The sequence below is a fragment of the Talpa occidentalis genome, unplaced genomic scaffold (genome assembly GCF_014898055.3).
Source record: "Talpa occidentalis isolate TD23 unplaced genomic scaffold, MPIMG_talOcc4v2.1, whole genome shotgun sequence".
NCBI lineage: Eukaryota > Metazoa > Chordata > Mammalia > Eulipotyphla > Talpidae > Talpa > Talpa occidentalis.
In genome coordinates, this window is record NW_026555331.1 from 137116890 (window position 1) to 137133551 (window position 16662).

The 16662-nt window shown below is 40.5% G+C and overlaps 1 protein-coding gene across 1 annotated transcript in view; it reads right to left on the bottom strand.

Moving 5' to 3' along the window:
* Positions 1-7036: 7036 nt before the first annotated feature.
* Positions 7037-16662, bottom strand: part of ZNF800 (zinc finger protein 800) — an 81913-nt gene continuing 72287 nt past the window's right edge. Inside the window, exon 7 of the mRNA XM_054692635.1 lies at positions 7037-7061. Within this exon, the coding sequence (XP_054548610.1) occupies positions 7052-7061 (10 nt within the window). The 3' untranslated portion in view covers positions 7037-7051. The remainder of the gene's footprint in view (positions 7062-16662) is intronic.

A 16662-nucleotide genomic window follows, 5' to 3' on the forward strand; every position in this document is an offset into this window, starting at 1 on the left:
AAATACATGCCTCTTTAAAAAAAAAAAAATTTAAGGAAGTTCCAACCAGTGTTTTCTGAGCAAAAAAAAAAAAGCTGAGTTGAGGCAGAGGCCTCCGCGTTCCTAGGATTGACAGTCCCAGTTTCTAGAATTGCCAAGGTGAGGACTGCTGCCTGTCTACCAGAAACATCCATGTTGAATTGTTAGGTCATATAAACAATTTCTACTACATTTCATATGGGTTTAAATTTATAATCAACACTTTGGGGGCTGATCTTTTTTTTAAAGATTTATTTATTTATTTATACAAGAACCGGGGTACAGGCCATATTCACGGGAGGGTGAGAGGACTCACAAGAGACAGAGCGGGGAACAGAATAGGCAGACAGACAAAATACACTGTTGAGGGGGCCTCCCCGGTGGCGCAGCGGTTGACCGCTGGGTCGCGGAGCTGCCCGCAGCCTCTGCAGCACCGGTTCGATCCCCGGCTGCTGCCCGGCCACCAGAGGAGGGTCCCACATAGCGCGCAGACCTCTCCTGCCACCCGCTGCTCCCCTCAGCAGTGTACTTCGGTCCTTCTGCCTGCTCTGCTCCCCGCTCTGGCTCTGGTGAATTCTCTCACCCTCCCGCGCTTCTGACTGGACCCAGTGCTTGTATAAATAAATAAATAAACAAACAAACAAATAAATAAATCTTAAAAAATAAAAAAAATAAAATAAAAAAATACACCGTTGAAGGGAGCAGTGGGTGCAACAGGAGAGGTCTGCTGCACCATGTGGGACCCTCGCCGGCAGGCCGGGATTGAACCAGTGCTGCAAAGGCTGTGGACAGCCTTACAGCGTTGTGCTCAACCGCTTGTGCCACCAGGGGAGGCCCTTTTGGGGATGATCTTATCAGAATTGAGCCTCAGTTTCACGAGACTTCCAGTGACATGATGTTTGATCTTGATTTGCTAGTTGTCATTGAGTGACCAGGTAGTAATAACCAAACCAAATTATACAGACAAGTGTGAACTCAAGAAATGAATCAAAAAAAAAAAAATGAATCCAGAAAAACTAATTTTTCACAAGTAACTCAGTGATTACCTTCTTGTTTTCAGGGGCCTAAATGAAGTCACAGACACTACATCACAAAATAAGACAATCCGGCCTGACAGAGGTGTAATAATATAGAGAAATATATAGGAAAATAAACAACCAACAGTAAGCTGTGTGCTCCAGATGCTTAGCAAGCTTTCAAGAAGATGGGACCAAGTTGGTCTGGGAAGGATGGATAGAGAATTAATAATGAGTATGTTCCAGTGCTTTTAGGAAGCACAGGTTCCCTTCCAGCTAGTTCAAATGAATCTTCCTAAAATATTACTTTCTAGGTGCAAAATGTGACTTAGGGTAAGCAAATCAGGAACCCCCCCTGGCCCAGGTGTACTGATACCAAAAGGATCCAGTTAAAAAAAGAGTTAACTTAAAATGCAGCATACTAGGTCATCAAGCTGTGGAGTAATCATCCCAAAACACAGCAGCCTGACAGCACACATATATTATCTTAATTCCTATTGGTTAGGAACTGAGACCACTTGCTTACCTAGGCCTCTAGGTTTTCTCACAGGGCAGCAGTCAGAATGCTGAGCAGGACCTCAGTTATTTCAAGACCTGACTGGGCTGGGATCTGCTTCCAGGCTGACTCAGTATTTGTCGGCAGGATTCAGTTCCTTGCAGGATGTTAGGCTGAGAGTTTCGGTTCCTTGCTGACTGTTAGTCAGAGCCTTCTCCTAGGTCCCTGCCTTGTGGCCTTCTTTATAAGGCAGCTGACATGGCAACTGGTCCCATCAGAGTGACAAGTGAGAAAGAAATGACCAAATGCCAGCAAGATGGGAATTGCTGTCTTCTATCACCCAAACTTAGAAGTAACATCCCATCGCATTTGCCATCTTCTCATCATTAGATGTGAGTGACCAGGTCCAAACCCCCCACTCAAGGGAAGGGGAGACTACATAAAGGCATGAATTCCAGAGAACAGGCATTGAAGGGCGGTGGTGTGGGGGGAGGCAGGCATCTTAGAAATCTGTCCCTACTAACAACCTGAAAGTAGTTACTTTGAAGATCCTGTCACAGGGAGGCTTGCAGAGCTTTGAACGTGCATGTCCATAGCTGTGTCAGGCACTCGGAGCAATTGCTAATCGGCAGCAATGTCTACCATTTATAAAGCACTCCTCAACTGACAGTGTGCTAATATATTTATTATTGCATTGAAAGGGGGAAAAAAATAAGAAGACAGGGAAACAACCCACAGGCAGGGATTCCATTGCTTTTTAAAAGGTTTTCTTGTTACTCTTTTACTTCTGGATGGTCACAAAGCATCCCCAAGGGTCTCTCCTGCCCACACCTGCAGCAGGCTAGCTTTCCCCTGCTGCTTACCTCTCTCCTCACTTCTTCCATATTCAGGCACTTAGTGCTGGCTTCGTTGGAGGCAAGAAGAGTGAAAACAATGATTATCATTTGGAAGAATTACTGCACTTTTAATATTTTTCCCCATTTCAATCAGAGAGCCGGGATGAGTCTACATATACTGGGTTTGGCTATAAAATAGCATGCTTATTAGTAAGTTCCTCCTTAATGGAAGGGAAAGGTCATTTCTTTTTTAATTCAAGATCTTCAGTTGGAAATTAACATGATTTGTTCATTCCGACCTAAATTTAAAATATCTGCATATGAACTGTGGATTGAAGATTTCTTATACAGTACAGAGATTTATATTAAGCTGGTTTCCATAATCTATAATTGAAATATATTGCTATAGCCTGACACATGACAGTAAAGAAAGAATTCTATTGGAAGCAATTTTTTTTTAAGATTTATTTATTTATTTATACAAGCACTGGGTACAGTCAGAAGCGTAGGAGGGTGAGAGAATTCACCAGAGCCAGAGCAGGGAGCAGAGCAGGCAGACCGATGAAGTACACTGCTGAGGGGAGCAGCGGGTCCGGTAGGAGAGGTCTGTCACGCCATGTGGGCCCCTCGCCGGCGGCCGGGGATCGAACCGGTGCTGTAGAGGCTGCGGGCAGCTTCGCAGCCCTGCGCTCAACCGCTGCGCCACCAGGGGAGGCCCTGGAAGCAATTTAAAAAAAAAAAAAATGAGAAGCAAAATTTTCTCTCAGACTATAGGGGGAAGAAAAAAAAAAAAAAAAAACCTGACTCTCAAAAGATTAAAATTAAACATTTCACCTCAATTCTGATACTATTTTAATAATATGTGTAGGGCCTCCAGCTGTTAAACTCTAAAGTGTGATCCTATCACCGATGTAGCTTCAGGAGGACTGTGTCCCAGCTGCGCTTTCACTAGAAAAATTCACAAAGACATCTGGAAGTCACCGGACGGCGCTCAGCCTCAACTGAGAAGAGACCTCGCCCTTCTCCAGCCATGCAGGCGTGCGCTAAGCCAAGTCAGTCAACATTTCAGCCCCACCTAGTTATCTGCCATAAATACTTTCGGGTAGTAGGCTGTGCTCAAGTCCAAAGTAAGCTGGGGAGGAGCTTACTGAGCGTGCGCCCGGCTAGTGGAGTCTGAGGGCAGCCATCTTACCACCTAGAAGACCGGCCATTTTGCTGGTGTGGCCTCCTCTGAGGAACTTTTTCAGACAAATACATTCTCACATATTCGTCTCTGTAGCTATAATTAAGTGTCTAAATTCTGAGATTTTCTTAAATAAAAGTTCCTAAGCATACGGTGAAGTAATGTGAATCTTTGCCCTATCAGTGAGTACTCTCGCCTGGGCTCTGAGAAGAGACAAAGGCGTAAGAATGACAAACGGCAGAGATAAGAGCAGGGAGATTAGGCAAGAGGGGAAACCAAAGTTTGCTTAAGAATGCAGGAACATATTTTTTACATCATTTTTCATTTTTGCACAATGTATGCATTTTCATCTTGGTTATAGTCCCCATACAATCCCCTCTCCCCTTGTTTTGAGCCTGTAGTGTGTCTCTGGTGTATAGTTGCTTGTTAATTTTGATTTTTACTTAATTATAAAAAATATATAAAATAAAATAAAAACGCTCAAAAAAAAAAAAAATGCAGGAACAGTATTAAAGTCCTCCAAAACACAGGAACATTGCTTCTGAAGAACTCAAATTTTGACCAAACCTATAATCACCAACCTAGAAAAAACTGTCAAGATCATCTGTCCAAAACCTGCAATTCACGGTGAGAGAATTGATGCCTAAAGCATCAGGGTCCTCTGGTAAGCGGAAGAGATGGGAGCAGAGGACTGGCGGTGGCCCAGCCCTTTGCACAGCACCACAGAGCTCTTATAAGGAAGTTTAGGTTCGCATTTTTTTTTTAAAGAATTTTTTTTTAATAGAGGCATGTTTTTATTTGTTTGTTTGTTTGTTTTTGTTTATACATGCACTGGGTACAGTCAGAAGCACGAGAGGGTGAGAGAATTCACCAGAGCCAGAGCAGGGAGCAGAACAGGCAGAAGGACCGAAGTACACTGCTGAGGGGAGCAGCGGGCAGCAGGAGAGGTCTGCGCACCATGTGGGACCCTCCTCTGGTGGCCGGGGAGCAGCCGGGGATCGAACCGGCACTGCAGAGGCTGCGCGCAGCTTCGCAACCCAGCGCTCAACCGCTGCGCCACCGGGGAGGCCCTAGGTTCGCATTTTTAGATATGTGTATGTGATGTATATTTTCAGCCTTACAGATTTCTGTCTGTGTTTGTAGAGTACTCTATGCAAAGTTCTTTTCAAATATAGGTAATATCATGTTTTCTACTAAATCATGCTCTAACATTTACAGGGTATTTAATTTTCCTGACCAATAATAGTCTTGACTGCAAGAACATTCAAGTGAAAGAGACAGATTTAAAAAGTATGTATTGCAGCTCATTTGCATTTCCCAAAAGCATGAATTGAACGTTAGCTGCTCTTCAGCACAGCATTATCCTGGCTATAGCTTTCTATATTGACCTTATTTTCAAGACACATGACTGAAAGGTGTAGAGCTTATAACAGTCTAGACTTCTCCCTGAGAAGAGGTTTAATTCTGGGGACTGCCAGCAAACTGGAAAAGACTGATAAAGCTCATCTTCCCAAGATCACCTGACCTCCTCCTGGTCTTCCACACCCTCTCTGCCAAGGGCAAAATTACAAACATTTTAACAGAGTGTCAAACCAAATAATTCAGTGCTGAAAGCAACCATATATTCATTGGGTAGACAAGGAATGCGATTTCCTTGATTTGCACTCAAGTAGGGGTAAGCTATCTGGCTTTTCATGGATGGCTCCTACGTGACTTACTTTGCTACCTTGGTGGCAAGGGAAGGCCAGTACCCATTTGTGTTAAGACAATGAAACCCTCAGCATTTGCAGAACATGTTCCCCCTTGTCTTCCAGACTCTACACCCCCAACTAAGGCCCAGATAGGTATGGCCAGGGTATGGTGGCATTTCTGTAATGCCCTTCTTGCCTTCTGTTCCTTTCTCTCTCCTCACCCAAGCAACCAAGCAATAAGTAACTAACCGACCAGTCCTCTTCTCTCCAAAAAAATTGCAGCTCCTTCATTCTCCCACACATTCTTAGCAATAACTGAAATGCCATCATTCATTTTCATCACCTTATTGTTTCAAGAGGAACCCCTCTTTTTTGACCCTTGGCTGCACAAATGCCCACACACTGTCTATTCCAATGCCAAGAACAAAATTGTCAAATCTGCTCTTAAGAAAAGATTGAAAATCTTTATATTAAAATTGGACTGCTGGAGTTTAAAAAAGACATCTCCTCTCCCAGGGGAGATTTGCCTTTAACAAAGTTCTGTGAAGATGTATGCCCAGTGCTCATTCAGCTCCCAGAGCATAATTGATTCGTTAGCTTCTCATGGAATTGAATTGACATATAGCACAACAGGAAAGAGTAAAGATTTCCGAATCAAACTCTGTCTTCATTAGAATGCTGCTTTCAGAGTAATTACTGTTTCTATTGAAAATATTGCATATACACAAGTGCTAGAATCTTGGATAACCAGGTAGGCATTTGAAAAAAAAGTGATTAAAATATTATTGTTTTAGTCTTAGCAAACAAAATAAATTTTGTAATAAAATTTCAGAGATATTTTTCTCACCATCTAGGTTATAAATTTGACTTTGGAGAAGACACAGGTATGCAGTCTTAAGGTCTTATTCTCCACAGACTTATCTGTGATGGAAATTCAATAGATGCTTACTGAGTAAATGTGAAAATAAATGAGTAAAAATGGACAGAAGAATGTTATGATGGATGAATGGATGTGTAGATGGATGGATGGATGCATGGATGGATGAAAAAAAGAAGAGGGCCTCCCCTGGTGGCGCAGGCAGTTGAGCACAGTGTTTTGAAGCTTTCCACAGCCTCTACAGCACCAGTTCGATCCCGGCAAGGGTCCCACATGGCATGGCAGACCTCTCCTGTCTTGCCCGCTGCTCCCCTCAGCAGTGTATTTTGTCAGTCTGCTCGTTCTGTTCCCCACTCTGTCTCTGGTGAATCCTCTCATCCACCCATACAGCTGGCCTGTACCCTGGTTCTTGTATACATAAATAAATAAATATTTTTAAAAAAAGAGTATCCAGTGGACTAAAAGGGAAATCACAGATTAAATGCCACAATTCACTTTCATTTAAGACAAAGCTCACATAGTTTCAATTAGGAGAGAGAGAGAGAGAAAAAGAGAGAGATAAAAGGAGGAAAACGGATCAGTGTAACAAGCAATGTGGCAGTAAGCAAATGGTGATGATAAGAAAATAAGGAAAACTTGACATGCCAGGATATCATAGTATTATATGAAACTTAGAAATAGTCCAAAAAAGATTGCTAGGAAACCTTTCAGGACTTGACTTCTTATTGTCTGGGACAGCTTCTAACTCTGTAAGGACAGAGTCATGGTTTTCTTTTTACAAGATTTATCAAGACTCCTTATGACACATTATTAGGAAAAGATTAGATGCTTTAGGAAATACCTATAATTCTGCTTGATTTTCAGAATCCACAATACAATCAGTCGCTTGGTTAGTCCTTTGACAGCTGCTTCTCATCAGTGAGTTTCATTCTTTTCATCCTCTGCTAACAAAAGAATGACAGGTTACATGAATATTGCTTTCTTTACTTCTTCTGATGACCAAAGTAAAAATGCATTCATTCATGCCACAAACGTTATTATTATTTATATATTGCCTGTACTAGGAAATATAGGAAAATGCACTTCTTCAAAATTTTGATTGTTTTTTAATTAGAGGGCCTTTTTAAAAGAATTCATTTATTTATTTTTTCATAGAAGAACTGGGGTGTACCCAGAGGTGTGGGGGGTGAGAGGATTCATCAGAGACAGAATGAGAGCAGAACAGACAGATATATTGAAATACACTATTAAGGGGAGCAGCGGGCAACACAGGAGATGTCTGCTGTGCCATAGGTGGGTTAGCAACCTGGCTTGATCAAACTCAGGCCATTGTGGTGATAGCACTGAGATTTAACCCCTAGGCCACCGGGGAGGCCCTGTTTTCGAATTATAGGGACATGGAAAGTCATTGTACAGTTTTTTACCAAATGCAAAAGTCGTCTTTCTATTTGAAGAAGACTGAACTTGGAGATTCTGTACCTATGTTAAAACATAACTCCAAATAGGCCAGTGCTTTTCTAAGATTGAAGGGGGAACTAATTTCAAAACCTAAGACAATTAATAATATTTGAAAATTTTCCAAAAAAAAAATAAATCTCATTTGGAGAAATGAAAAATTTTGGTAATTCTTGGACAAATTCCTCTAGCTGTGGTCATTAGAATGAGGTCTACACAGAGCAAATGTTACTCCCTCATCCTTGTACTAATGACAATGAACAGGGCTGGGCTACCCCATACAGAATAGTTAGCTTGATTAGGATGCTTTGGTAAGGAGATCACGATGGGGGGGTTCTCTTCTCAGGTCAGCTAGTTGTCCTGAATTCCACAAATGAAAACTGTCCCCACATCTCCAGGTAGTCGTAGGTACATGGTCAGTGTCAGTTAAAGGAAAGCACCTCCCAGCTAGGAGTCAGAGGTATAGATTTTAGTTTAGATTCTACCACAAACAGGCTACATGACCTTAGATAAGTCACAGCCTACTCTGAACCCCAGGATCCTCCTCAATGTGTTGTCATTATTAGCATCACTGATTTGAACAAAGTTTGCTGATAAAAATAGAGCTCAAGAAGGAAGTAATTCGCTAAAATGTAGCAGTAAGATAAATTGTCAAATGTTGTGATGTAATAAAATGGGGAAGGAGATAGCTGATAGATGGGTTAAAAACAGCAGGGCTATCAAAATACATGTTAGTTCAGCTCAAAAGAGAATGCCATATATATATGTGTGTATATATATGTATGTATGTGCATACATATGTGCATATATATATATATATAATCAGGATTTATTTAGGCAAAAATATTCCTAAGCTGGAGAAAGCTAACAGCAATTAATATTAACTAAATCAAATATTGTTTTAGCAATACCCTATTTCCTCACCCTAACTCTGTGTTCTGCAAGCAGCATTCTCAGCAAACGCTACCACACCATCCAAGAACAGACTACTCGTTCAGCCAACCCATCACCATTAGGTCAACAGGAACTCCTATTTATTAACACAGCATCCTATGCATTCAGCTTGATTTAATTAATCCTGAGGCAAGTTGAACTTCATGAAATGGCAAACTCTTTTTTAAGAAATGAGGATCTCAGGCCTCCCTGATGGCACAAGAGGTTAAGACGCAACCTGTGAAGCTATCCACAGCCTCTGCAGCACGAGTTCCATCCCTGGCCAGGGAGCAACCCACATGGCGCAACAGACCTCTCCTGACTCTTCCGCTGCTCCCCTCAGCAGTGTATTTCTGTCGGTCTGCCTGTTCTGTTCCCCACTGCGTCTCTGGTGAATCCTCTCACCCCCCGCACCTCTGGCCTGTGCCCCAGCTCTTGTATGCATAAAAATAAATCTTTAAAAAAAAAAATGAGGATCTCACTGTGGGCTGAGCAATGGCATTCCCAAACTGCTACCCATGAGGTCCAACCTGAAACAGGCCACCAGCTCTGCCCTGACTTGCACTTCAGTCGCAAGTCAGTGCACTTCAGTGCTTGTGTGGGGCTTTACCCAGAATTGAATGGTAAACAGGGAATTAATATCAGCAACTCATTGATTAGGTTTCATTTTAATCATGTCTTTGGTGGAGCACATTTCCAACTACCTGGAGACAACTAAGAGATTTGAAGAAAAAGGAGTTGTTTTTTTTCTGTATAGTGAAAGGGAATGGCCCAATGCTTCTCTAGATGCTTCATAAGTTGTGAAAGTTGAGAGAGCAGCCTAGGAATAAAAGTGCTTCAGATGTGAACATTTAAAATTAAGTACAGTCGTGAGAACAATGGTTAGATTGCCCATACAGAGAGCTCTTCAAGAGAGGCTGCAAACACTTGCATTTGACACAAAGGGATATTTGTGCAGGTACATTGCACCCAAGCTCTGTGCTTTTCAATCACCATCCCTGTCAGTAGGTTCCAATCACTAAGCAGCCAAATGGCAATGGCTCCTTAAGGGAGCAGTTAAGCCAATTTGAATGTCTTATGATGACAGAATCCTCCTTTTCTTAGAAAAGGAAATTAAAATAGAAATATCTTAAGGACTTGACAAGTCTCTAAACTAATTTTTTTTTTTTTTTTGCACTTACAAACCTGATTTCTGGCTGTGATTTTTAGGTTACCTGCTTTGAAACCACAGCAGACTTTGTTGAGGATGCCAATTTCTGGGTCTGTAGATTTACTAACCAGTGGTTCTGGAGTCAAGCGCAAGAATCTGTGTTTTTAGTCTTCTCGGGAAATGTCCAAGCACACTTAAGTTTGTAAGACACTACCTTAAGAGATATTCAGTGAATATGGCCCTAACAATAAAAACCAAACTGAAAGCCATATTGTTTACTATAGAACCCTTAACTACTTAATCTCTCTCCTTTATTGTCTAAGTTACTTTATTTTACATGTAAATTCAAGAATGCTGTATGCAATTTGGATTTCTGGAAACATCCCCTCTCTCTGATCCTCAACACTGTCCTCTGAGACCTCAAAATGACATAAAAGGTCACATTCAAGCCTAGACTCACAAAAACCCACAAGCATCTCTTGGTTTGTGAGTTTGCCTCCAGTGTGTTGTGACAAACTATAGCTCAATCTGTTCTTGGCAAGTAGGAACTGGTTTCAGAGGATGGGATGCTGGCACTGAAGAAAGACATTGGCTTTGGTGGCAAGCAGACCTGTCCCTGGCTCATAGGGGCTCCTTGAAATTGAACAAGATCTTTCTGAGCTTCAGTTTTCTCATCTGGAAATGGGGATCACAGTGCTTGGGATTAGCAAGAGGAATAAAGATGATTTTTTATGGTTGTTCAATTAATTCAATTGTGAACTCAAACATCTACTGAATACCAACTCTTTACCTAGAACTACTCTAGACCCTTGGGGCCCACCAGTGAGAGAAACAAAGATCCCTGTCTTCAAGGAGCTTGTAATTTTAGAAAGAAGCACTAAATGGCAAGCAGTCAATAAAATAAGTAAATTATATCATAGGGTAGTAATGATAAATATAAAAGAAAGCGCAGGAAAAGTAAGGGCAGGGTAAATGGGATCGGGAGAGCAGCAGGGGAAGCAGGTCAAGGTAATCTTCTTTGAGAAAGTAAGATTTGAGCTGACTTGATGGAGGGGCGGGAGAGCCAGAGAAAACATTGCAGGCAGGGGCTAAGGTGGGGGAACGAAGAGGCAGGCAGAAGCCTTGTAAAGTCTACTCCAAATAAAATGGGGAGCATTTGCAGGTTTTAAACTGAGGAGTGATGAGAGCATCAAGATTCCTAACCTATCATTACAGGTACTCAGCTTCAATTATGCATTCCAAGGTATCACCACAGAGTGTTAATGGATGCGTACTTTTCAGAAGAAATGGAGTCTGCTTGGGCTTATGGTGATTTTTCTTTACAACAGGACTAAATTTTCCAAGGGGTGCCCCCATGTTTGCATAATCATCCTTAAACATGATAACCGTGGAAGCAGTATGCGTGTGTTGTGTGTGTGTGTGTAAGTAAATGCACACTCTAATACCTGAATGTTGCTGTCAGCCCTACCTGGATCTCAAGTCCAGACCCACCCACTCTGCAAATTTAGGTGCCAACCTGTATTCCCAGATGTGAGCAGGGTCTTTAGAGCAGCAATAGCTGTAGACCTCATGGGCCATTCTACCTGTGCAAGAAATGCAAATTCAACTCAAGGTGCATACAACTCAGACTACTTGACATTCTATTGAGGACTTTTATAAATTATGCATTTTCTCAATTCCATATGGTTAAATGAGAGATGATACAATGTTAGATCTTGGGCATAAAGGAAATGGGCAGACATTTAGGAGGAAACACATAATAATCTTCTATAGGTTAAGAAACAGCTCGCAAGGGCAAAGGGGCATTATTTGCATTTTATTTTCCCATAAAATCCCTGTCAGTGAGCACCATGTATTTCAAAGATATTTTACTACTAGAACTTTGTGGTACATATTAGGGATTCTAGCAGCAAAGGTATTAACTTCCATATTTTACTTCATTCCTGATGTCTTTATTGAAAGTTAATTTTTCTTTATAGGCCGTTGTACTTGCTAATATTGCCTGAATAAAGTGTAATGGTGCAATAAGGTAAAATTTGTCCCGTGGAAAGGATAAACGCTGGGCTGTTGAATAGGGACCTTGAGCTCACCACCCTTTGTTTGCTGTCCCATGACACCTGCGTGATGAACTTCGTGGGTCCTTTGATTATTAAAACTTCACACCCAAAAAGGAAAAAAATATACTACAATATGTTAACATGTTTATCTAATAAGAGAGAGGTGGATGCAATAAAATATTACCCTGTGTTAATTTCCTCTTTTTTAAATTCTTCTGGAAAGTTGATTTAAGCTAGGTCAAATCTTTTGATTGAACATACTAGTTAATAAACTTCCATCTCTATCTCCCTTCTAATTGTAATGCAATCTACATGCTGGCACTCACTGTTATTAAATTATCTTCCTAAGGGTAGAAATCCTCTGAGTTGGAAAATATGGAAGTTTAAATGTATGCCTTTGCCAATGTAGTCAATAAGGGTACAGACTCTGGAGCTAATCTGCCTGGGTTTGAAACCCAGCTTTAAGCCCACTAGTTGTGTGGTTCAAGGGTGAGTTTTCTAACCTCTTTCTAACTCAGTTTCATTATCAGTGAAAAGGGACTAGCAATAGGATGGTGAGAGGATGAAATGAATATATGTAAGCACTTAGAGCTGAATCTGATACGGGATAAGCGACTAGAGAAACAGAAAAAAAATATTACACATCAAATGACTCTCTTTTATCACCTACTTTAAAGAAAATTGGTGGACAGACAAGAAAAACACTAACTCTAGCATTATTTTGCCAACTACTTTCATTGTCCTCCTGTTGTTATTAAATTTCTGCCAAAACTGTCCTACGTATAGGGACCATCCGCCACCCTCTCCCTGCAAGGGTTGTGTCCACCCAGGTCCAGTTCTTCTCTTCCTTTTTGAAATTCTGAAGATTGGGGAAGAATACCTCAAGCTTCCCTCTGTAAGAAGAGATTGTATATACTCCTTTCAAGTGTGATCTGTGTTTTTCATGGGGGCTGGGTAGAACAGCAAACCCTAGGTGTGAAACAGAATCCAAAAATGGTTTTACAGTTGCCCAGCCCCCCAGAACCCTGGTGAAGAGCTGATCCTGCCTGCCCCAGAGGGTGTGGATCAGCATTGAGATGAGTCAGAATCTGAAAGATGTGCATATACACATGTCTGTAGTGACAACCCACTCAAACATGGCTGTCTTCATCCCCTTTCCCTTCTAAGGCTGTCTTCTGCATTTACTCCCTTGTTTGGCACTCCTATCCCCCCCCCTCCCGTCTGGTCCAGCTCAAATGTTACCCCCCAGAAAGTTCTCCTCTGACCTAGCTTCATGCATGGAACAGTGACTGCATATAATGACACCCAATAAATAGTTGTGCATGGATGAATGAGTGATCTGTTCTTTCATGAAGCCAAACAGCACCTAACCAAAATTCACAAAGCCAAAAAGACACTCTTGATCATCTTCTTTTGAGGGTAGAGAATAAGTAACATGTCCACATGGTTCAAAACTCAAGTAATACAAAAGGATCCATAGTGAAAAATGTCTTTTTCCTTGTCCCTCATCCAACCTGTAGTCCTTCCAGAAGCAACTAATGTTATCACTTTCTTGTGTATCCTCCAGACATGTTGCATTCGCCAATCAATGTGTCTGCCTTTCTTTCTCTCTTATGATCATTTTAGACAATCTATTGTCTCTTCCGTGAGCTCTTGTATCTTTGCTTTGTGTTTTGCATGTTTTTAAAGATTTATTTATTTATTTGTTTGTTTGTTTGTTTATACAAGCACTGGGTACAGTCAGAAGCATGGGAGGTTAAGAGAATTCACCAGAGTCAGAGCAGGGAGCAGAACAGGCAGAGTGACGAAGTACACTGCTGAGGCGAGCAGCAGGCGGCAGGAGAGGTCTGCGCGCCATGTGGGACCCCCCTCTGGTGGCCAGGGAACAGCCAGGGATCGAACTGGTGCTGCAGAGGCTGCAGGCAGCTTTGCAACCCAGCGCTCAACCACTGAGCCACCAGGGAGGCCCATGTTTTGCATGTTTTTAAAACCTAGTATATTTGAACTTATAGAATTATCAAATCAAAGTATTTGAGTTCTTTCAAATTGAGAGCTCCTCTAGTGTTTTCACAATATGTTTAGTTTATAAAAATCTATTTTGCAACTCATTTTTCTGAAAACAATCCATTGCACAAAGCTGATAACTTTAAATGTGCAAAACTACAGGACAGATAACTGGTTATGGTCTAGGACTTGATAAGGGAAGGCTCAGAAACGCCTTTATTGAGCTGTGGGGTATTTTTATATTTAACATCAGTGTGAAAGTAATTTTTCAGGTGGAGGATTTCTTGGAATCAATTAATCACTTTTAACCTTTGACCATTTCCGGAACTTCTGACAGGGGTTAAAGATCACAGAATTGCATGTGACTCAGATCTAATGAAGCTATTTGCACCTGTTATGTCATCATTCCTTTACCCTCTACCCACTCAGCTGCACCAGTCTATGGTGTTGCCCCTTCCTCCTTTCAGAACACTCATTTTTATTTGTCCCATTGATCCAGTGGTACCTAATCTCTACCCATTACAGATCTCTACCTGTTTCTTTTATGCCCATTTTCAGATTTTTCAGTTCTCACAAAATCAAAAGTTACAAGTCACAGAACAGGTCAGGACCAGTGCTGTGTCTTGAAAACTGGAATCCTTTCTAAATTAATTGACTTCAAGTCAATCCTTTCCCACCATGAAGTCTATTATGGAAATGAATAAAACTAGAGTATAATGAATTAAAGATAATTTTACATTTTATACCATTTGCCATATTTGACTCACAAATTTCACATTGAAATGAAAGAAGTTGGGGTTGAAAGAGAAATCTATTACATGAGGAAAAAAGAAAAAAACACTTAATAGAAATTAAATTCATTATCAAGGGCAGTCATATTTCTCTTAAAAGGAAAATAGATTTCTTTGGACGGAAGTGTTCAAACAAGTGATTTATTTCAATATTAGTTATGCATTAAAATATCTGAAAGCATTGACTTCTTTAGAAAAAATCCTAAAATATGAATGGTTTCTTTTTTGTACAGATAATTAGTAAATTGCCTTGGAAAGCTTGTGTTGCCCCAATCTATGGCTGACTGGACTAGCAGTGGCCCTTGCTCTTTGTCTCCTGCCGCAGGTGGACTGTTTCAGACAAACCAGGTAGAAGAATCAGAAAATGCTACCTGTAGGGCTTTTAAAAATGTATTCAGTATCATAAGTTTATATAACAGAAATTATATAGATCATGTCTATATATCCTGCAGATACAGATAATTTTCATAATAGAAACTAGAAAGTGAACCAATACTTGTCCACATTTTCTCAGCTGGAAGAAATATGCAGAATATATAGTGACTCTCAAATAGAGATTCACACCATGAGGACATTGAAATCTCAATTATAAAGGGAGAGAAAGATGCAAACTGCAAACAGGGAGTTTAAAGGGTTGCAAAACACTGGCATATGGGAAATAGAAAGAGGGTAAGTGAACAGCAGGTTTCCAACTAAAGAAGGAGGCAGTCCCCGATGGGTCTCCTAGCCCAAGTTCATAAGTCTAACAGCCAGCATTTTATCAATTGCTGGATGCCAGGCACTGAGCTAAGCACTTGGCACCATGTCATTTAATCCTCCTTTGACCCTCAAAGCACACGCTCTCTCTACCTCCATTTTATGGATAAAGAAATGGATGCTTCGAGGACAGGAATAACCCAAGATCACACAGAGAGTCAACTCAAAACCAAGATTTGAAATGGAATATCCATGCTTTCAATCATCTTAGTCTACTCTACTGAAAGAGCTGATCTTTACCCTTCATTAAAACAGTTTCATTAACATCCTTGCTATATTGGAATGTGATTACCTTTTATAATCTTTTCTCTTTAACCTAGCATTTCTTATGGGCTATATTCCAAAATTAGTTGGATATTCAGCATAAATTAGTAGTTATGGATATATTAGGATGTAAATAGTCAAATTACTGACTTCCTACAATTTACTCTGTGGTGAGGTGTATAATGACAACTCCTTTATTTAACAGCTAATCATTACTGAGTATCATGTGCTAAGTATTGCTCTTAGAGCCTTAAGTTTATGAACTGAAATTAAATTAATCTTCATAACAACTCTATGAGGCAGGTGCTATTATTATATCTAATTGATAGATAAGAAAACTAAAAATGTGGTTTTTGAAAAACCACTATGGAAACTGTAAAAATAACTGCAGAATAAAAATCAAATGCTTACAAAATGTCTATTTTCAGCAACATTACATAGGTTATATTAATCGTTGGATCTAATATACTTAAAAGTTTTATAATATCTGAAAACAATATGGGCTAGATCTCTCTCACTTGGAGGAATTTCTGAGTATATCCACTGTGTTTGCTAAGACATCACAGCCGATCTTTAGAGTTATCAAGCGCCAACTAACTCAAACACAAAATTATAAAAAAAAAAAACTGTCAAAATTCTCGCAGAAAGAAAATAGAGAGAGAAAGATCCAGGGTGTCTCAAAGAAAATTTAAGGTCTATGAAGGGGCTAAAATCACCACAATTTGTGCATATGATGGTTTAAAGAGTCTGGGATGAGCAAAGACTTCACATTCATCTTGTTGAAGTTCATTCGAAATTTAAGATGCAAAGAACCATGAAATAAGATTTGAAAGCTGATGACCCTGCTCTGCTCCCTGCTGGCTGTGTGACCTCAGCCCAGCCCTGGACAGCCCTGTGCTATGAAGAATAAAAGACGTGACGTATCGATGCTTTGCCCACTCGCCACTTCTATAGGCATTCAGATATGGCAGGTCATTTCAGCTATATCATCTTTCTTTTATTGAGGGAAGGACAATTAAAATTCTAAAGTACTTTTAAAAGAAATTTTGTTTTCTGGCCATTAAGTAAATGCAATAATCTGACCAAATGTTGTCAAGTAGACATCTGCCCTTGGGAGTCTATCTATAAATAGCTA